This window comes from Lichenostomus cassidix, chromosome Z (assembly GCF_008360975.1).
Source record: "Lichenostomus cassidix isolate B80296 chromosome Z, HeHo_3.0, whole genome shotgun sequence".
NCBI lineage: Eukaryota > Metazoa > Chordata > Aves > Passeriformes > Meliphagidae > Lichenostomus > Lichenostomus cassidix.
Genome location: NC_139511.1, coordinates 24,295,100 through 24,316,854, shown reverse-complemented (window position 1 = coordinate 24,316,854; position 21,755 = coordinate 24,295,100). Strand labels below are relative to the sequence as shown.

At 37.5% G+C, this 21,755-nt stretch overlaps 1 protein-coding gene across 10 annotated transcripts in view; it reads right to left on the bottom strand.

Moving 5' to 3' along the window:
- Positions 1-21,500, bottom strand: part of LOC146424542 (atrial natriuretic peptide receptor 2-like) — a 48,733-nt gene extending 27,233 nt beyond the window's left edge. Inside the window, exons 1-7 of one of the 10 annotated variants that reach the window (XM_085041871.1) lie at positions 21,368-21,500; positions 9,492-9,588; positions 7,139-7,243; positions 6,543-6,675; positions 4,012-4,135; positions 1,930-2,034; positions 1,258-1,360 (exon numbers count right to left, since the gene is read on the bottom strand). In XM_085041871.1, coding sequence (XP_084897997.1) covers positions 1,258-1,360; positions 1,930-2,034; positions 4,012-4,135; positions 6,543-6,667 — 457 coding nt within the window. In that variant the 5' untranslated portion in view covers positions 6,668-6,675; positions 7,139-7,243; positions 9,492-9,588; positions 21,368-21,500. Of the gene's footprint in view, positions 1-1,257; positions 1,361-1,929; positions 2,133-4,011; positions 4,136-6,542; positions 6,676-7,138; positions 7,244-9,491; positions 9,589-11,138; positions 11,276-12,095; positions 16,972-21,367 lie in introns of those variants that run through there. The other 9 variants (XM_085041869.1, XM_085041872.1, XM_085041870.1 and 6 more) reach the window with 9 other exon arrangements.
- Positions 21,501-21,755: the final 255 nt, after the last annotated feature.

The window sequence follows — 21,755 nt, the reverse complement described above, 5'->3', positions numbered from 1 at the left end:
TGAAATTCAAAGTTCTTCAAGGCAGGCATTCTCTTTTGTATTCTTTGTATTTAATGCAGCCCTTGTGATCCCCAGAAGCCAGTGACCCTTCCTCAGCAGCAGCAGAAGACACTGGGGACTGTAGAAAGAACCCTTGCAACCCACACTTCAAGTATTTCCTTTACTCCAAGGCCTAATATAAATTATCAGCAGTATCAGATGTAATTTAAAACAAAAGTCTTAAATAACAAAACTCCTTCTCCCATGTCTTGAATGGTCTTTCAATTTTACCTCTGTGACTAAACTAATATCATGCTGTGCTTCAGCCTTGAGAGGTGAGCTGAAGGTATTATTCTGTCATTATGTAATTTTTTTTTTTAATAAAAAAGCCTCAACAGAAAAAAAAGTCCACTGCTTAGTAATAATTCTGTTTCAGCCTCATTAATTCCAGTATAATACCAAGATAATAACAGAAGTCACTTTCTGCCTCAGGGGTAGAGATGAATTTTTTAAAATTTCTTCCCTGATATATTGTAAGTTTCCTGGAAAATTCAGCTGCAGTTGTTTTGAAATGAGTAGAAAATTCTATAGATAAACACTTCTAGTATCACTGGAGTTGCTTTGTGTTTTTTTTCTTTTATTCCGTAACATTAGGAAATATATTCTCATACTTCTAGAAGAGTAGCTAACAAGACTATTGTGATGACATGCTTGTTTTAGCCAATAACTTTCTTTAGGTTATGTGTTTAATTTATTAAACAAAGTTAATTTTTTAAATTTTACCACACTAAGAGAATTGTCACAGTTTTTTCTGCTTCCCTCCATACAGGTATACTAAAGTGAATGAAAGATTGATACACTTGGGAGCAATTTTTAGTGTGAACAAAGAACCACTATGAAGTCCTACCTTTCCAATATTTCCAATATTTTAAGACTAGTCTGCTCTCCTTCAGAGGAAGAGTGTCCAGATCCTCAGAACACTAGCTGTAGGAATAGTCTCACATTCCCATGAACTGCAGACCAGCCTTGTAGTACCTGAAGCCATAGTATTTGACAAGAGTGTCTTTCTACTGTTCTAGATTAATACACATGTTAGAAGTTCAAACACTTTTTCAGATTTCAGTGTTATGTGAAGAATTTCAGGAAGACATTAGTGTATTTTCACAGGTAAGTTGGGGTAGGATTCCCTTTTGCTCTTGGTAGCCATGCATGAATGATAAAAGCATTGAGATTTGCAGTCAATAAGCAATTACCTCACATTTTCTTTTTATATCATACCTACTGCAGGAAGGACTGTGGTTTTTGCTTCCAGAGCAGCTTGCATTCTCCCAACTCTGATGTGTGCAATGAGAGAAGTCACACCAACATGAACTAAAACAACCTGCCAAACAAGTCAACAAACATTACAAATCATCAAAACTTCACTTGCAGACAATAGGCTTTTATAAAAAGAGCTGACTGACTGTGGTGTCCTTCAGAAGAATTTGAGCATTTTTTTCAGAATCAGGAAAGACTGCTCTTGTGAGAAAGACTGGTCTGATTCCCTTCCTGTTCTGACTTCTCCCAGGCAGGGCTATCAGCCCTGTCCATTCTGCCATGTATGCTTTCCTGTTATTTCTGCCAGATAGAAGTTCCCCAATGATCATATGAACCCGCCTCACAGTCCAGTCAGTTGGGCAATGTACTGTTAGTGTGGACCTCAAATGGGCAGATTATGCCATTCATTTTCCTCACATCCCCACTACTTCCACTAAGTACCTAAGGTGTAAAGCTGTTACTTCCAAGCCAAGTCAGTTGGGAATTGACAGTACTCAGCTATATGCATAACTTATACAATAACACCTACATACAAACGAGATGGGGAACATGTACATGTACTGCATTAAATTACTAGCAAGAAAGCTCTGATAAGAGCAAATCAGGTAAAATCCTATATGCAATATAGTTTACCTTGGCAGTCCAGTTTCTTTGGCTCATTTTGCCAGCAGTAGAAGAAGTGTGAGTAAATATCTGACCATCATCTGGGATCCACGGACCACATATTCCTCCTTTAGCCTTTAGCAGACATATTGGTTATGTCAGTAAACCATTTCCATGACACAATGGAAATCCTAGCTCCTCCTCTTTTACTTTCTCAAAATTACTCATGCTCTCTAACAGCAAAGAAAGTAATATTTTATAACTAAAGCTATCAAAATGCCAAAACACAAGCAACACTGTTCTGTGACAAAATAAAAAATAAAATAACAGAGAAGCAATTGTTTTTATACTCAGTTAAAATACCACATATATTGTTATTTCTTAAAATACATAAGCCTTAGTAGTGTACTCATAGAATGAGTAATCTTAGGAAGATGGTTCACTTTTTTCAGGATTTGCTGTGTTAGAATCAGAAGCAGAATCATATTCCACTTTTAATATTTTTCTCAAGGGGTTTTATTGAAGTGTCACTTTTGATACAGCAGCTTTTTTTGCTTTTTTCTTTAATGAAGAAGGGAGGCATCTCTTCAGGACCTGTTTGCAGTGCATTCCTCAATAAAGCTACTAAGATGTAAATCTCCTACAACTGCAAACACAGAGGATTAATTTTGGCTGTCCAAAGATCTTGTGGTTTTTTGTTGGCTAGAAAGGATGAAGTCTGTCTCCTAACTCCAGATTATTCTTCAGACATTTCTTTCAAAGGACTGTAAGAAATAGACCACATCAAAAGAAATGGAGTACATGTTAACCAAGATAAAATGTTTTAGAACTCACAGCACTGAAAAAATTTAAAACAAGGAAAATCAAAACTCCTCTCAAACAATGGAAAAAGCTTGCTTTGAAGTGTATGTTCGATCTTATGCAGTGATATTCAACTGTATGACAGTCAAATGACTTAGAGCTCCTTTAAGCAGAAACTCTAACATTTAAAGCACTATGAAGAAACCAGATGATGCATGTTGGTGAAGATGCTTTTGTCATTTCCATATCTTAATTCTAAGTAGAACTAATCATAAGAATAGAAATAACAGAGAGGTCACCACAGCAATGGCATGTTGAAGTTCTTTACTATGGTTCTAGACAAAAATTTTGATACGATGGTTCCAGCAGGGATTCCTCTTTTAAACCAAAGTCCTGGTGCCAGCTAAGGCTATCAGGGAATCAGTAATAAAACAGATGCTTAAGAATAGACCGTCAAGAAGCAAATTAGAGCTGTTGTGGAGTCATTAGGCCTTCACACAAAAAGGTACATGAAACAGCTGCAAGATGTGTAGACTAGGCTTTCTATTCCACCCTCTTTAATCATGAAGAATGTGTTACATTGCCAGAAGAAGATTAACTAGAAAAACTGGGCAACTGCATGAAAACTCTTATGCAGGTTAAGGTTTACCTCATAGTTATAAAAAATAAAGGTGTTTCAAACTGTATTTTTAGATTCAGAATTTTAAGTATTCATTCAAAGAGGGACAGGCCAAGCAGACAGGCTAGGCATGAATCTTGCTCATACTGCATGAACAAATATTGTTATCTTGTATTTGGATTCCTTTTTTTTTTGCTCTGATTTAATGGAGAAAAATCATTCCATCTCAGGACATGTGTACATAGGCCTCAGTTCCACAAGTCACAGCTGGTGATACTGATACCCCTCAACTCAGTAATCCAAGCAAATTATTCACAGTCTCTCTATAAGATGGAGAGACTGGAATACCTCCAAATGAAATTTTGCCCTGCTTCTTTTAGAATGCAGTCATCTGTCTTTCTTTCTCTGTTGGCTGCACAGCAATCCAAGTCACATAAACTCAGAGGGATGAAAGTGGTTCCACTAAAGAGAGATTCTGAATATTGCCTTGTCCAAAGATCCAGACACTTGCTTTGCATACAGTACAAAAAAAAATTCTAAAACTGACAGACATTGCCACAGTGGTTTTAGTGAACTGTCATTTGGTCCAACTGTAATCACAGAAATACCTCATGAACTTGAACCTGGTTATTACAATGATGTCTCATCCGGTAGCAAGAACAGACCACATGATGCTGTGGCATCACACTAACCATGAAGGCCAAAGGACAGGAATGAATGTTGGCGTGGTGGACACAGCAGTTGTCTCCATTTGCGTCTTTCCATCTGGCAGGACATTCATGCTCCTCACAGAATTCCTTTGCAGCAGTAGCATTGCTAACCAAACAGGAGAGAGTGAAAAACTTTTACATCCATTCCTTTCACAAAAATTGCAACAAGTACATGAGAGCTTGTTCTTTGTCCTACGCAGAGAAATTAGCAGCAAAAATATATGCAGTGAAACAAACACTGTTGAACTCTTTCTTTCTTTTTTGTTTTGCTTCTGGTTGAAATGTTCCTGGGGCACTAAAGATTGCTGTTAACTGGACCTCTGCCTACTGCCACGCACTAGGGACTTCCAGCAGATACTGTGCTGCAAGCAGGGACCAATCTCCACTTTTCTTTCCAGCCTGACTTCATGACCAGGTGGGATTACTTAGCACTACTTCATATGGCACAGACAAAGACACCATTATTCTACTTCCACTGTGAGACATATGTGCCCCTGGCTACTTCCAGTCTCAGTGTTTTCAATTATATACCTTCATCTATGCATGCGATTCATACAGACCAGTTAACTCCAGTCTTTGCTCCACAGTCTAAATGGCCAAGGAAAATAAGTGTAGTGGACAATAATATCACATACAATTCCCCAAACCACAAATTTAGAGTAGATTTTATGAATAGACTGTTCTGTAAAAAAATTCTTGAAAGCTTATTCCTGATAGATGAATGTATTCACCTCAAAATGTGTGATGCAACACAGTTTCCTCAGTTACATTTTCAGTGGTTATCACCCTAATAAATTTGGCTGTAAGATAAAATTGTTTTCTGCAAACATGATTTACTCAGATACAGCCAGAATTAATTGCAGTTCAGTTAAAACATTAGGCACTTGTGTTGGATCTTTATAAAACAATTCAGGAACATAGGGGTTTTTGGGTTTTTTTTGCTTGCTCTGAATGAAAGAAGAATTAGCCAATAATGAGTAGATTTAAGACAGAAGGCTTTGTTTATCATGAGACAACTTTGTTTATTATGAGAAATAAACAAAAGCAGAGAGGAATAGGTTAACATAGTACTCATGGCCAGATTTACAAGGGTATAGACATATTTGAAACATGAGATAAGCAAATATGTCAATCTCCAAAACATCTGAACAGATGAAATATTAAAATTTATTAGCCTTCGAGTTCATACTGGAAGTTAAAAAAAATACTTAATTAAGTTGGTGTCTAATTCCATCATGTACTTTTCTTTAGGGCTCCTTTTTAAAATTTATCCTATATTCTGAATTTTTTTATTCAGCAACTTTATCACGACTTCACCCAATTCTGCTGTTGCCCATATACTGACTTGCCAGCCTCAGATGTACTTGGGTCAGCCACTATAACCTTTACTGTCAACCAGATATCCTTCTAGTTAAAATGAGATGCCAATTTGATCCCTTTGAAGCATAGATTTCTCTCTCTTTAAAATATCTGACATCTGTCACTATGTTCAAGGTATGTATAAGTACACAAAAAGCAGACCTTTCCAAATTCCTCACTGATTTGAGGGAGTCTCCCTGCAAAGGCTAGAAAAATCAGATTCATTCCAAACAGTGAGAAAAACTGCTTCACAGTTAAGTACTCAGAAATATTACTAGCCATACATTTCAGAAAATGTGATAAACAATTTTTAAATAAGGTTTTTAAGCTTAGTACATACATTTTTGCCATTGCAAATAGATTATGGATCATCTTTCAATACGAAATAAAATAACCCTGGATAACAACCTTTATAAATTGAACTTTGCAATGTGAACACTAAGGCAGAGAAAAACATACCATAAACATCTCTTATATTAACAATACAGAAAGTGGGGCTCCACCCTCTGGCTCAGGTGCCCTTGTATATGGATTGAGAATTGCAAAGTATGGACAAAAGTGTGAAATCAGAGTGTGTTACCCTTAGATTACAGATCCAAATCTGTAGATCTGGAGTTGTGCCCCTACATACTCTCTATTTAAATGCTGATGTCCACAGTCACCAACACAGCATGTGAGTAGACATATAAGCTTTTGGAGTGATTTTAATCCCATAAAAATCAAGGAAGGTTCACCAGCAAATTCAATGGTGAATTCAACCATTCAGGGTTGGAGTAGCTCTTTTTCATAATCATGTTGGGCACCTCAGTCATACCTATGATTGAAATGAGTATAACATAGAGTGACTCTGTGACTCATGCTCGAACTTCAGCTATAAGTTCCACACATAGAGAAGGCAAGAAGCGATGTTCAGAGTTGCACTGTGACAGTAGTGACATGCCCAGAGACATGTCTCTGACCTAGCAGGCAAACATGCCATAATGGCTGCTTTGAGAGCAAAGCAAAAAATAGCAGGACAAACAGAGCTATAAGAGGCCTCAAAGGACAGAAGGAATTAATGAAGAGCCCCAGAGTGTGTGTTCCAATTATGCTACTAAATATGTAAACATAGAATCCTCATATGATTATGACAGCATTTTTATAAGAAGTAATACCTGTGGGAAAGGATTCCATTTTGCACAGCATATTGATAAAAACTCTCTGAAGCAAAGACTGCATAGGTCACGTTGAAGGATTCCCCACTCACAGCCTTTTCTGGAGGCCTTTGCACCCATGTCATCTCCAGTCCTAGAAACAACACAACCATGGGTCATGGTTTTTTTACATAACAGATAGATACTAATGTAAAACTTTCTCTGCAGTGATTTTCATCTATTCACAGGATCATAGAGTGATTTGAGTTGGAAGGCACCTTAAAGATCATATAGTTCCAACTCCCCTGCCATGGGTTGGGAAACCTTCCAATAGAGACCAGGTTGCTCAAAGCCCCATCAAACATGGCCTTGAAAATTTTCAGGGACTGGGCATCCTCAGCTTCTCTGGGCAACCTGTTCCAGTGCTTCACTGCCCTCCGAGTAGCCCTCTGAGTATTCTTCCATTACTTTTTATGAGACGAGAAGTGTCATGCATTTTAGCGGCTGTATAGGTAAACAGAAATGCACATTGATTGAAGAATTCTGACACTCACATAGAAAAGATCAAGCAGTTAAAGAAACATAAGAAAAAATCTGTTTATCTTATATAAACTAACTTTGTTCCCAGTATATGGAATTGCTGCTTGTCCTGGTACATTTGTTTTCCTCTTCTGATCAGGCAACATTGCTCTTAATTCTCAGCTGCTTTCACTGAGAGACACCTTATTATGAAGAACAGGCAACTGTACCACACAGAGAATTCAGTCAAAAACCGTTAAACTCATGAGACATAAATTATATATACTAATAATTATATATTTAAGAATGCATTCTCATTTGATAGAACCATAGGGTATCTAGAACAGAGGACAGTGGAAGGACTACTAATCAGACATCTGTCATTTTCCATTTTCACAATTTTAACTGGGAAAAATTACTTATCCTCCTCATGTCTCTTGTCTCTGGGACTCCATATTACCTGCTCTGGGACTGAGAATGAAGTGAGACAAGAGTTGGGAAAAGTTTTAAATCCATAAACTTAAACAATACTATCAAAATCTTCTCACTCCATTAACCTACCTTCTTCTTTATTGTTGGATGAAGGTTTTAAATTGCACCATATCAAATTACTTACATAATACAACTGTGTAACTCTGTCAGGAAGCATTAAACCCCTTCTGCAGAGGACTGGTAAACCTGACTTACAAGAGACCTCATTCTTTGCTCTTGTTGTTCGGTTACAACCTCTTTTGTTACTCATACTTGTTTTAACCAGTACATTTTTCACTTGCACTGTACTGAAATCACTATTTTCCCCCTAATTTCCTATCAGATATAACTAGGCAAATCGTAAAATAACCTCTTTATTTCTCATCTCCCTTGAAAAGTAAAAACTCATTTTAATTGCTAACACTAAGAGAAAAACTATAACACAAAGGTTTAAAAAAATGCTAGTATGATTTCTACTAAAAAGTAAGAGATTTGAGCTTCAAAGAAAATGTGAGAATGAAGACAAAAGGTCAGCACAAATTTTAGTTAAATTACTTTCTACTTCCTTTTAAAGGTCTTACAAAGGTAAACCAAATTCTTCTTTCAATGACAGATACTCCCACATATAAAAGCTTTGAAGATCTTTTGTTAAATCCTCAACGATGAGGCTAGAGCATATGTGTTTTGCTTTGCTTCTAGCAATGCCCAGAAAATGGCAAAGGAAATCCACAAAGAAAGGCAGGATAGAGCTCAGAGTTCATCTTTAAACAGATTGTAATGGCTATACGCTAATTAAGCAACCTACTCACGTTAGTTTCCCTTGTACTTAGTAAAAATGGTTTTAAACAAGGCATCTCTACTGATGAATAGCTGTTTCAATGTTAAACCAATAGTAAACCCACACAGGGATAAAAGTTTTAGTTAAAATTATCTAGATGGTCTTTGAATTTCATTGCTCCAACAGAATTAATTGGAGAATGTTTAACTGTAACATTCAACTCAGAGTGTGATTCAGCAGTATACTTCCCAGTGTTTTATTAGAAGCACCTTCTGAGATGTTCTTGGTTTTTTTTCTAAAAATCCTATTGAACATTTGTCTCTGGTCCTGCCTTTGACAACATAAACAAAGTTTTCCTTCAGTTATTTATTTGTTACAGAGTCACAAAATCAAGGAAGAGTTGAAATTGGAAGGCACCTTCAGAAATCATTTGGTCCAAGCCTGTGCTGCTCAAGGCAAAGTAATCTCAAGGACGTTTCTCTAGCCTTTGTCTAGCCAGGTTTTGAAAATCCCCAAGAATGGGGAAGTCACAACCTTTCTGAGAAACAAACCTGTTCTACTTTTTATAAACCCTACAGTATAAGAAACTTTTCTTATAGTTAAATTGAATTTTCCACATTTCAGTAGCCTGTCAATTACTTTTCATCTCAATAAATTACCAGATGAAAAAAATTATTCTTTCTTTTTCTCCTTATCTCATCATGTAAATGCATTTTTGAAACTGGCAGGAGTAAGTGGTTAAAGGTCTGAGGGTTTTTTAGGTAGTCATGAAACAATTTTGAGCAAGGCGGTAAAGCATGACATAGAATCAGTGGTTTTGCTTTTGAACAGACACTACAAGTCAGTCTACAAGCAAGTAGATTTGCTACAATGCAGCACTGCCTCCATGCTTTGTTTGGATTAAATTGCATTTGGTTTTCTAAGAAAGAAAATGTTTCAAATTTCTCTCTAGGCAAAGGGCTACAGCTGTTGCTGTTACTTTTTCTGTTGGAACAAAGGTATACTGGACAAATAATTACGCTGAAGTACCTTTTAGTTGTTTTCTTTCACTTATTTCTCTAGAAAGAGAGGCTGTCACTGATTCAGAGGCTTTCTACCACAGATAATATCCATCATGAGTAAAGTACTATATTGAATACTTCAATTCTGGGGTTTCAGCCATTCCCCAAGTAAGATACCATCTTTCTTTATGACTCGCTCACCTCCACAGTCCAGCATGTTATACTCATCTGGCTTTTCCAGGGGCCAACAGTCATAGTCTTTGTTATCTAAATCATGCCACCCCTCCACTAATATCACCTGTCAGGAAAGAAAAAAAAAATGAATAGAGTCAAAAAAGCAAACAATATGAGAACAGGGAAAGCATGGGCTCCATCTCCTAAGTTTATAATTTTTCTACAGAAATCAATCAAAATGCAGAAACATAGCCTGGCATATTTTGCTCTCTTCAATTTCTGGAGCAAAGAAGAAAAATTCCCTACGGGTATACCAACACAATAATTATGTTATTTTGATCTGTCTAGAAACTAGCATAAAACAGTGAGGGGATTTAACTAACCTTTTTCTTCCAGAAGGGTTCTTTACAAAGAGCAGGTGGTTCTAGGACCATATGCGGAGACACAGTTTATTTAAAGAAGTCTTTTTGTGTAAGAATGGAGCTCCCCTACTCCAATCTTTTATAATCTTTTACCCCCTACTTTAATCTTTTATACCTGGCATCTTTGAACATGTAATTTTTTGCTATACTTTTAGTAACACAATACAAATTTTAACCATATAAATGTTAATGTACACAATGACACATAAAATATGGATTGCGTAAGCCTATTTCAGTTAGAATACAGCATCATAATAGCAAACAGATCGAACTGCAACAGGACAAAATATATATTATATATGTATATATAGTGCATTACAACAGATTATATGAGTCATGTATTAAAAAATACACTCTAGGATGTATATGACCAGATCAGAATACTCTATGATAATACACTCTGGGCTTATTCTACTTTAAGTGAAAGATAGTTTCGACTCATAAAATCTGCTATTGTTTTTCTATATATTATTAAAGCATAATAATCCACTGTATTAAACACTTGCTTATCACAACATGAATGGAATAAGATAGAAGATGATACAACTGATTTTTCCAATACATCCTTCTTTTACTCTTGGCTTCTACATTACTAAAATAAAAATCAACAACTGCCTGGTATAGATAGCTGTTTCCCTGTAATAAGCGATATACAGTTCTTTCTGTACGCACAGATCAGAGAAAGAAGTTCTGGTAAGCAGACCTATGCAGACCTACCAATAAACTGAGGAGGCTTCGGAGCTCTACAGCTGGTGTTTTGACAGCTCCCATGCTCCCTAATGTGCACCCAGCTCACCAAGTGTCAGGGCTGCTTCTGATATTGTTTCTGAATTAGATGTCCTTGCCTAAGAAGGGGGTTGCTAGGCAAGCAGATCCTGGCAACCCCAGCTGCTGCAGCTGTTCTTCCTACTCCTTCCCTCTTCTCTGCTAGCCCACTTCATGGTGCAGAGTGGAAATACCCCTCTGCACTTCTGCTGAAACCATTAGAAAAGTCCCCACTTAGTGCAGTGGCAGCCCCACTCTCAGACCACTGAAATTTGTGCCCCTTACTGCTTAAAACTGGAAAACCAAACTGGGGGATTTTCTTGCAGTGCCTTGTCAAATGCAAGCCATATTTGACCCTTAGGCAGATGAACTGATGCTGTGGAACTAAAGACAGAGACATAGCTGAGCCTGGAGGAGGAAAGGTGTATAAACCCCAAGGCATGAAAAGGCTAACTATGTAAGATAAATGGTAAAGCTAGAGGCTGACCAGCTTCCTGAGCTTCCTTCCAGGCTGAATTGTATGAGAACCTCTGACTTCAATTTCTCAGCCCCTGAAGGTGAGGAACACTTCTATCCAAGTGTCCTGCTACATATACAGATGAAATGGACCTCTGTGTAGCCATGCTGGTAAAATAAACACATAGATAAGTTCATGAATATCTATGTTTGCTGAAGCCCTGACAACACAAATCTTCAGTTGTGATTCAGCTCTTCAGAATATTTCTCCATGTTTTCTCTTGAATTCTGTCCCTCAGCCCAATCTTATATTAAGAATCTTAGTCAAAATGCTTGGACTTTATTATTCATTGTGCCAAAATTGCATGAATAAAATACAATGTGAGCCAAATTAATTTTGAAAGGTCTGTAGATGAATTTAAAAATCTGTTTGGATTCACTCATTAAAGAGCCATTTGTATAAACTGTTTTAGGTTGAAATTTTATGTTTGTTGTGAGATCTTAAACCTCATTTGTTTTGTCTTCCGGTGCTTCACTGTGACGATTTCACCCAAATTATAGGTTTAGCTATGTGGAAGTCTTTTAGAGAAGTTCTGCATGCCACTGTGGTTGTTTTTGTTTGGTTTTGGTTTCGGTTTTGTTTTTGTTTTTGCAGGGGGGGAAGGGGACAATTAGTGGGTTTTGTTTATTTGGACAGCTGGTTGGTTTGGTTTCAGATTTTGTACAATTATGTGCTTAAAAGAGCCCACTTATATTAACATATTGGAGAGGTTTTATTGGCTCTGCGTTTTAGGATATCTTTACTTAAAACGTAATTTGCTGGCATGGAAGCTAGAGATTACAACTTGTCAGACTCTACAGAAGCCAAAAGATTACCACAGTGATCCTGTTTTCTTTAATAGGACTGAAAAATACTCAGATGACATTGATAGCATGATTCAAGGACTGTAAATATCACACATTACCTTTAAAGCTACTTGTCTATTACCTCATTCAGAATTCCTGGAGAATGGCCACATGTACACGGGAATCTTGGATTAAAGATGGATGGACACAAATGGCTGGAAATTATCTGATTTAACAATCCATCCCAGCTACTTGAGATGCACATTACCATTTCTGCATTTAAGCAATGGAAATTTCAAAAAGAAAACCAGTGCAATATAAATATAAACACTTTGGTAAAAAGAAAGGATTGACAGCTCAGTGATCAGTATATTCTTCAGGTCTATCCACAACTCTCTGTTTATAAAAAAGAAATCAGAAATATATTTGAAAAAGTGAAGTAGTCATCTCAAACTTAATAATATTTGCTTTACATTTGCTCCTTTTACTGGTTGTGAATGATATGCAATTACATAATTTGCATTAATATCTTAACATTGCATCATACCACAGATTAGTTTATCATAACAGCCAGACCCAGTCTAGCATAGACTAAATGAATTCTATGTACTGCTCCTTGACTTGCTTAGTGCAATAACACTGAGTTCTTTGGCTTGTTCTCTTCAAAGGATCTCTTAATCTGAAAAAAAAACCAAAACCAACCAGGTAATTTCTACTGATTGAAATTAAATTATCAAATCATTTTATGTTTACAGACATATTTCTTTTATATTGGCTGTACTCAGATGGTCCCTTAAGATATATTATTTCCATATCATGAATTAACACAATAATAAGTTCTGCTATGAAAGAAACATGGGGAGAATAAAGATATTTCAAAATTTTATGAGGAATATAACCTTAGATATTGTTAAAAACATGTATTCTTATTAATGCTTCAATAATCATATAATAAATATAAATTTGTAATATTTGTAGCCAATAATAGCAATGGATATAATATTGCTGAACAAAAGTTGCCACCTATGTGCTTTCAAGTAGTTTAGGATAGCAATTTCTAGCAATATGGCAAAAATTAGTGTGATGAAAGCTATCCTTGAATGTATTTGTTTTCCAGATGGTTCTTGTCTTGGAAGCAACATATGAACACTGATTTAAAACAATAAACAAATAAAACCAAAACCAAACAAAAACAAACAAACCACCTAAAATCCCAAAGAAACAAATAACAAAACCAAACAATCCCCAAAAACAACATACCCCCAAAAAAAATCCCCAAACCAAAAAATCCAAAAACAAACCACCAAAAACCCTCAAACAAAAACTCAAAAAATCACTACCAGGGCTCATTTGACATTTAAAAATTATGGCATTCCAAAGACATCATTAATCAGATTTTTCAGGACTGTGCTGTATTTTGTGAAATCAGTAGCTAAAGCGCAACTTCTTAGCATATAAAACTCCCCTATGTAGAGTATGTTCATCCCGCGTATGGGTTGGCATCCTGCTCAACGCTACACCGCTCCGGGCTCCTAGCATCTACAGGGATGTAAGATTATCCATTCTATTCTCATTTTACAATGACAGCTCCAAAATCATTTCAAAGGACACAGAGTCCGAGTGCCTCTCTTGGCACCAGCCCAGCTTTCCCCTACCCGCGGCGTTCGCTGGGCATGGCCAGAGCACTCTGACACTGCTCTCTAGTGGTTCCCTTGCAGAACAACTACAGCCCAGTTCCCACCCTGTCCGGTCCGGCTCAAGGAAAGCCTCCTCTTGATGCACAAACTGTCACAAATGGAGCATGGATCGGCAGTGCAGCAGGGAACCTGTCTGATTTCAGGTTCTCACCCGGGAGTTCAGAGGCAGGAGATGGCGGCCTTCGACACCTTCCTAAGAGCAGAGTGATGCACTGGACAGCCCCAAGAAATTCCCAGGGCTCTGGCATGTGGTAATACCACAGCACAGCAAGTGATCACACTTTCACTGGGTTGCCCTAATCATTTGTTTATGCAGAAACCCCCGGCAGAAAGGGTTTTGCTGATCTATGTAATGCAGCCCTACAGACAAAGGGTGGTCACTTTTGTCTTGTAGATCCACATTGCTGCAAACAATTACATGCGCCAAAAGAGGCCTTTCAGCATGGACTTCTTGTTCTCTCCTCATGGTGCTGGTCCTCCAAGCTTTTTGCGGCTTACAAAATGAACTTGACAATTGGATCAAAAGTCTGATCTGGCTACAACTGCTATGATGAGGATTATTGTTGTTGTTATTATTATGCATTATTTTTATCTGATTCCGTGTTTTTCCTCCCATGCTTTGTTTTTGTCTCATCATTCTTGTTGCAAACTCTTATTCAAGTAACACATGTGTGAGTTCATGTGGTTCAGTGAGACTCACACCTCAGCTGAGCCTGGATTAGCAGGTTTAAAAAGTAACACCTGATTTTTTCCAAAGTTACTGATAATTTAATTAAAAGACTAAATACTGTAATAATTTTTGTTGTAGATTAGTAGCTTCAGAGGTATTGAGTGCCCTCAATCTGCTGGGAATGCTGAACAAGTAACAAAGTGTGTGTCTGAAGAAATGTTGGAGAGCAGAGAACAAACTCCCAAGTCTTACACACACACCATCACTGTACTTTGTAGTATCTCCTCATTTCTCTAATACACTTTTCCAAATATTGAAAGTTTGAGAGGATTTCAAAGAAAGAGGCCTCAAGCTAAAAAAATGGTAATCATAAATTAAAAAAAGAAATGATGACATAGTGTTTTTCAAAGATCTGAAAAGTTAATGTTAGATAATTAGTCTTTGATGACAATTCAAGTCACTTACAGCAGAAGTAGCAGTTACAAGCTTACACAAAAGAACAGAGCAGGGAGGCAGTATGAAAGCACAACAGATAAAAAAGGTAACTACAGACAGTGAAAACTACAGTAAAGAAACTGCTTATTCTGACTACCACTCACAATGTTGTACACACCTCAGAAATTCAGAGAAACCTCAAAAAAGCAAGTGGTATTAACTGGTGAAGGTGGTGGGTAGTCTTCCCTGCACTCTCTGGTTACTGGGAATGCTGAACAAATGTATGCTTTTATAGATTGTATGCTTTTATAGATTGTATGCTTCTACATTCCTCAGGTTCACTCTACTTCACCAGGCATCATAGGAAGGCTTGTTCTGTTGCTGGTTTTGGGTTTGATCTCTGGGACTAACCAAGCCTGAATATTTAATTTATTTCAAAAATGTTAGAAAGCACATCAAAACTTGAAATTAAAAGTATCTTGTATACTTCCTGCAGGTTGTATGAAGCCTGTCACCTCAGATATGTCACAGACTTGAACTAGAAATATTTTTCCTTATGAATAAGACTATTCTCTCTTTAGAGGATTGACACGAGACATTGTAGAATAAAAGCAACATTCTAGAATTTTCATAATGTAAAACAGTATGTAATGTTTCTTCTTCTAAAGAAAAGATAGAATGATGATATGTAGAATTCTGCAAGGAAAATATTCATGGGTAGAAAACTAACAGGTAACAGTGATTATCTCACTAACTGAAAATATTGGTGATGCTAGTTATTTGACGTAACATACAAATGAAAGCCTCTAAAGAGATTGGATAAGAAAAAATGAACTCCCAGTTCTCAGAAAGCCAACAAGAGTTTTATTTTCAAAGTGATCCAGGTTAAACTTTAAAAAATCCTAGCCTAAGTACATAACTTACTATAGATTTCTGCATAAGAGATTTTCCTGAATAAATCTTTGTGTTTCTGTTACTGTAAAGTAGCACGTCAATGCTGTTGTTGTTCAAAGGGCATTCAGCAAGTCTGGGAATGTGAGAATGTTTCAATTTGTCAGGATGACTGCCTGGGAGGCTTAAGAAGAGTGGGTCGCAGTTCAGCACAGAATAATTTGAGTTTTTCAACTGAGCAGAACATCACTGATGTTCTCAAATGCCTCCCATCTTTCAGTCCTCCCACACAGGCAGAAATGTTACAGATGTCTGCAGAGCTTAAGAACACAAACCCCAGCTGTTCTTAAAATCTACTAGAGAACCTGGGTAATAGTGACAGACAGCAGCTGAGGGACAATTCTGTTCCTAAACTGCATCATGCTCCCAAGACCCACTGGTCATTCCACTGGTAGGAATGGCATTCAATTGAAACCTTCATTTTCCCATAATGAGTTTTTCCTGTCCTCCTCACTTCTCACTGTATTACTTATTCCTATTTCCAGAATTCTTCACTGATTTTCTGAAGCTCATATTTTTATGTACAATGAGCAATGCACATTTATTGATATTGCACACAGCCCTTCTCTCCCCAAGAAGGTTGCCCTCATAAGCCACAATTGCTTCCACATTTCTAGGATATCAGGTGACCAGGAATTCCTAAGAGACACTGTGAGATCACTGAGACAGGGGGTCTCTTAACTGAAGGAACATTTAGCCTGTTTGATCATCTCTTTGGATCAATCCAAAAAATAAATAGAGATCCAGACTATTTCCTTTCCTCAAGTCATGACCACCCCTGCATACGCCAGGCTACAGGGATGTTTGTCTAACCTGTGTTTATTGACCTTCAGAAATGGAGCCTCTATTTCTTCCTTTGTAGTGTAATCCAGGGCTTCACTACCCTTCCTCGTTGGAAGCTGTTCTCTATAGCCCCAGCAGCTTCTATCTTGCTATAATTTAAGTTCAATACTTATCACAGCTGCACAAAGAACAGTCAGATTGTTCTGTATCCTTTTTATATCTCCACCACTCTGTTTTCTGCCAGTTACTATTTATCAAAATGTCTTACACAAATTTATTCTCACATTTCTTCACAGGGAAAAAGGATCATCCTAGTTTCACAATAGAGAGAGATTAAAAAATAAAAGCAGAACAGATATTTCAACAATAGGAATTAACACTTTGTCCTCAGATTTTTGTATGCAAACAAGGGATTACAACTGCAGCCTGGGATCACACCATCATACAACCACTCATTCTGTAACTAAATGTCATAGTTATAGAGAAAAATGAAAATCAGTCTTTCTCTGGAACCTTTGTCTCAATGAGCTTTTTTAATCTCTGCCTCAAGCAGAGTGAACTTGGTAAATGTCCAGTTTGGCATAATGCCATTTTGTAGGCTGTTTTGTGACTGACTAGTTGTCAGAAGTAGTCTAGCGGGAGAAGCAGAAGATTTTTGTATGCTTCTGAACCTGAAAAGATTTTTCTGCAATTCAGGATTCTCTGGTTCTTTGGGTACATTACTTTCTCTGCTGAAGTCAGACATGCCTTCCTTCTGTCAGAAAACACTGAGCACCCAGCATCTCCTTTTACCGCACCCTGAGATCAATCTCCCATTTGCATTGTAGCTTTGACACAAGAAATAGTGGCTCCAAATGGTGACAGAAAGGAAGAGACAGAAAACTGGCTTGATTTGAAACCTGAATACCTTATGTGATGTACCTGTTGGGAATCAAATAAGGTATCCTTTGCAGCCACAGGGAACTGGCATCTGATTTAGGGCTCAGCCTCACTTTGATTGAAATCCCTGGCACATATCTTTGCTTTTTCCAATGATGTGCTAGTTCCAGAATGGAAAACTTGAGAACCTACTGCAGGAAGATACGTGAGCATATTAAGTCGTATTTATAAAGAGGATTTTTATTTTCCAGTTTTTCAATTTTATATTGCCTAGCTGCCTGTTCTCCTGGGGTTTTTTTTTATATCTCTCTCCCTTCAGAGAGTATACTCCAAAGTAGCATCCTTAATGATTTCTAGTCTGGTTGGCAAGAAGCATGGGATATCAGATGATTCTACCATACAGTATTTCAGTGCTCTACTCTGTCAAATATGATTTAGGAGTTGAGCTGTATCTTCTTATCTCACACATGTCTTCCAGACCACTCACCTCCTTTATAATTTAGTTCTTATAAAATAATTCCCTGGTTTTCAAAATTCCAAAAGAAGGAGATTCTCAAATACCTAAATAGCAGCCAGAGGTCTGATGCCCACATGAATCTCCACAGTGCTTTCCAATACTTAGTTCTTGAAAAAATATCTCATTTTTATGTCTTATGTGTCAAGTGAGTAACAAAAAGGAAACTCAATCCTGACACAGGCTATAAGGGGCTATGCTCCCTGAACGTGCCTCTCTGTCCTGGAAGCTACCTGCCTGGTCTCAGTGCCAACACTGACAGTGCAGCTCTCCCTCCTTGAAGCTACATGCAGGAACATTGCCTGAGAAGCCTTGCAGGGACTCTTCACCTTTCTCCAGGATCTGTTTTCAAGCTGGGCTCTCACACTTGTTTTCTGCCAGAGCTATATATGTTATATATATATATAACCTATGCCCACACCTGGTTAGGAACCCTGTTGATCTGAATACTGGCTCTGACCATATGGATTTGATTTCCTGGCTTGACCTTGGACTTGTCTCATCACCATGTATTCATCTGTTAACCTCCACTTTTAGCTGGAGACTATCTACAGACCTGTCATGATTGCTGCCCTCTGGCTCTGTTGACCTGGCTTTCTTCAGAGCGACACTACCCTGCCTGCCTTAGCGCCTGGATCTCCCTCTCTTGTGGAGCCCTCTGTCCTTGCTCAATGACAAGGATACCTAAGCTGTAATGCTGGAGGGAAAAAAAAATTAAAGTACTAAAAATAAATAAATAATGTTCAGGATTAAGTATGCAATAAAATAAAATTCAAGCCAGACAGGAAAATATAAATGCTTTGCTCAAAACCTCACAAAGATATCCACTATAGGCATCTTCTGCTAAACTTTTTCTAATTGCAAATATGGATTTTTGTAAAGGACTTACTTTTCACAAACAATAAAATGTCCTTAATTTCTTTCTGTTTCAGTAGAAAATTATCTAGACAGGACAGAATTCTATTGTTAACTTGAAACAAAGATGATATCACTATCTTTGCATTACTTGTGGTTTCTGTAGTATTCTAAAATGAATAGTATTATAACTGATTTAGTTGCATATACAGGCACAAACCTACCTCAAAGTATCTGCTTCAGACTGGCTATGGTTTTAGATACTTTTTATAAAATATGTATCAGCACTATAACTTTTTAACCCTGATAGGTTTCTGTTAATGCTTGACCATGACCAAGTGTTGTAATGTATCATAATATCAATCTTTCACTAGTCATTAAAACGATGAGGCATATGTTCTCCTCATGCCCCAGACACTTATTCCATCAAGAGGAGATGACCTTTAACTTACATATATTTTTATCCCACTTCAGTGGGAAGGAAAAACCTACCTTATTAGCGTCTTCATATCCCATGGAAGATGCATAAACTGCTCCATAGTTGATGGAAAAGTTTAGAGATGCAAGTAATGCATTTGGAAGAACAATACCCAAAATTCTCAGCCATCCAAGTGTGAAGTAGGATAAAGCTCCTACTACTGTGAGACAAAAGGGGATTAAAGAACCAGGGTACCTCCAGAAAGAATAGGTGAACTATGTATGTAGCATAGGGAAAACTAGGAAAGAAACTGCTATTCTCTCAACTCCTGGAGAAAGTGTTGCTTTCCAGGGATTGTGAGACTTGCTGACTTTTTACATATAAACACCTGGGCTGTAAGGACTGATTTCTATGGACCCTTAAATGCAACTGATGCTAATGTGTTCTGCATTTAAAAGGAGAAAGGGCACATGAGAACCTGAAAGTCCAGGGTACTCCTGTGCTTCTGTGCTGGTGAGAAAGGGCTGCCATTTTAAATGGTGACTTGCGGAGAAACTCATTAGGAATATTGTCACAGAATACCTAGGGGTTTTCTTTTCCCTTTTCATTTGAGCACAAGGATGTTTTTCATCTGTGGCTTGGCTACTTCTGGTACTAGCTAGGGCATGTTTCAAGGCAATCTCCGTGCTTCATGAAGGGCTAATGAAAAGACTGTTTTTTTCACATGACTATTAGCAAGTCTCTTCAGTTCTCCTGCCTCCCTCAGGGTTAAATTCTCCCCTGAAAGTGTGCTCTGGTTATGTAAGAGATTTAAACTGGAATTCCATTGGGAAGCTGTGGCTAGCATAAAGCTGAAGAGAAGATTACTTGTGTGGCTTTGGGTAAACACAAGAAAATAAGTCTCTTAAATAACTCAATGTTTATTTTTGTTCCCGCCAAGGTATCAGTGGTTTGATAAATATCCAGCATGTAAGTTTCATTCTTAAACCAACTTACACCTTGTGCTGCTTCAACCCTTCCCCCTGCCAAATCTGAGAGAGTAAGCTTTTATGAAATAGCTACATCTCTGTGTATTATGACTGGGATCACAATGACTAGGATCAAAACCTGATCTTTCTAGTCCAACAAAGAGTATTCTCTTATCTTTTAATGAAGTCTGAGATTACTTTTAGTCCAACCATGACATTAACATGACCTATCATTAGCAGCACCATTTTACTGCATTACTCTATGTCCACAGCATGTAATCACTGGGCCAGACTTTAACCTTCTCAAGAAGCAACATTTCTCAGCCCAATCTTGTCAGTCTGGGAGGCATTTTTGTTTAAGAAGAAGTCATTATATATAAGAAAATCATATAATACTCCCACACAATACATGGACAATTGTAATATATGCTTTGTAACCGTGTGCAGAAACCTGGGTTAGCCAGCTTTGGCAAGTCTGTCCAGCAAAAGTTTTGAGGTATAAATGTCATAGCCTGGGAAGAAGAAAGAAGAAAAGAAAATTTATTGTAGAGTTGTCTGGACTTGGACGACCAGCAGCTCCACAGATTATACGTATTCTAGAAGAACTGAGTAGGAAAAAATGTTTGTGGTTAAAAGGAGTAAAGAGTATCCAGGACTGCAAGTGATGTAAGGAGTAAGAGAAGGATCACAGAACAGAGCTGTAAAAAGAAAGGTTTACATGGCATCTCACAGTGAGAAAGTCCTTGTACCTCCATGTTGAACAAATGTGTTTTACTGGATTTTTGGGCTGAAAATGACCTTGATGGAAAGTAGACATACTTCAAGTGCTCTGCTGTCTCGACTTTTCTGATTGGAAACCCTCATTGTGAAAAGAAACCAGCTGAGAGGCAATAGGTTTGCTGAATGCTGCTGGCACAACAGAGACTACAAAACGGTATTGTGATTTCTTAAGTACTGGGAGTGGCAAGGAGAGTTTACGCAGGGTGGCACTTGATAGGCAAGCAAGGAAGTAGGTGAGGGGCAGAGTTCACTGGCTCCCCTGATAAAAGGTGTCAATCAACAGTTTGGTCTGCTTTACTTGAGAAGGACAAAAGCCCCTTAAAGGAAAAATGAATCTTTGCTAGGAATGAATGGGGGAGGGCTATTCATAATTGTGATATAGATACATATATAAATACATATTTAATGTCTTCGTTAGATGTATGAAATGAAAAATTACGGGAGCCAAGCATGTCTGGACTTACCTTGTGATGCCATTAAGTATACCATCTCTGTCTTACATACGAAAGTCACCAATATGTTACTGCCATCTTCTGTAGTGAATGTAGTCTCCCATTTTCTTTAGGGTATGTTGAAAGAATTGTCTTGTCTGAGATCTTCAAGAAATAGTGAAAAAGACACATGTTGATATAACAGAAGTCTCAGCTGTCACACAAACTGCCAGAATTCAAGCAAGCTGTATTATTTAAGTGTGTTTCAAGCAATGCCATGCAAATCATGTTTTCTTATGGGGAAGAAAAATTCTAGTCACGTACTTAATCTTCATTTTTCATCTGTGTTTACAGATCAATGACTCTGCCTGTGCCCTGTATTTTTACTAACGTATTAGTTTTTAGAATGGAAGACAAAAAT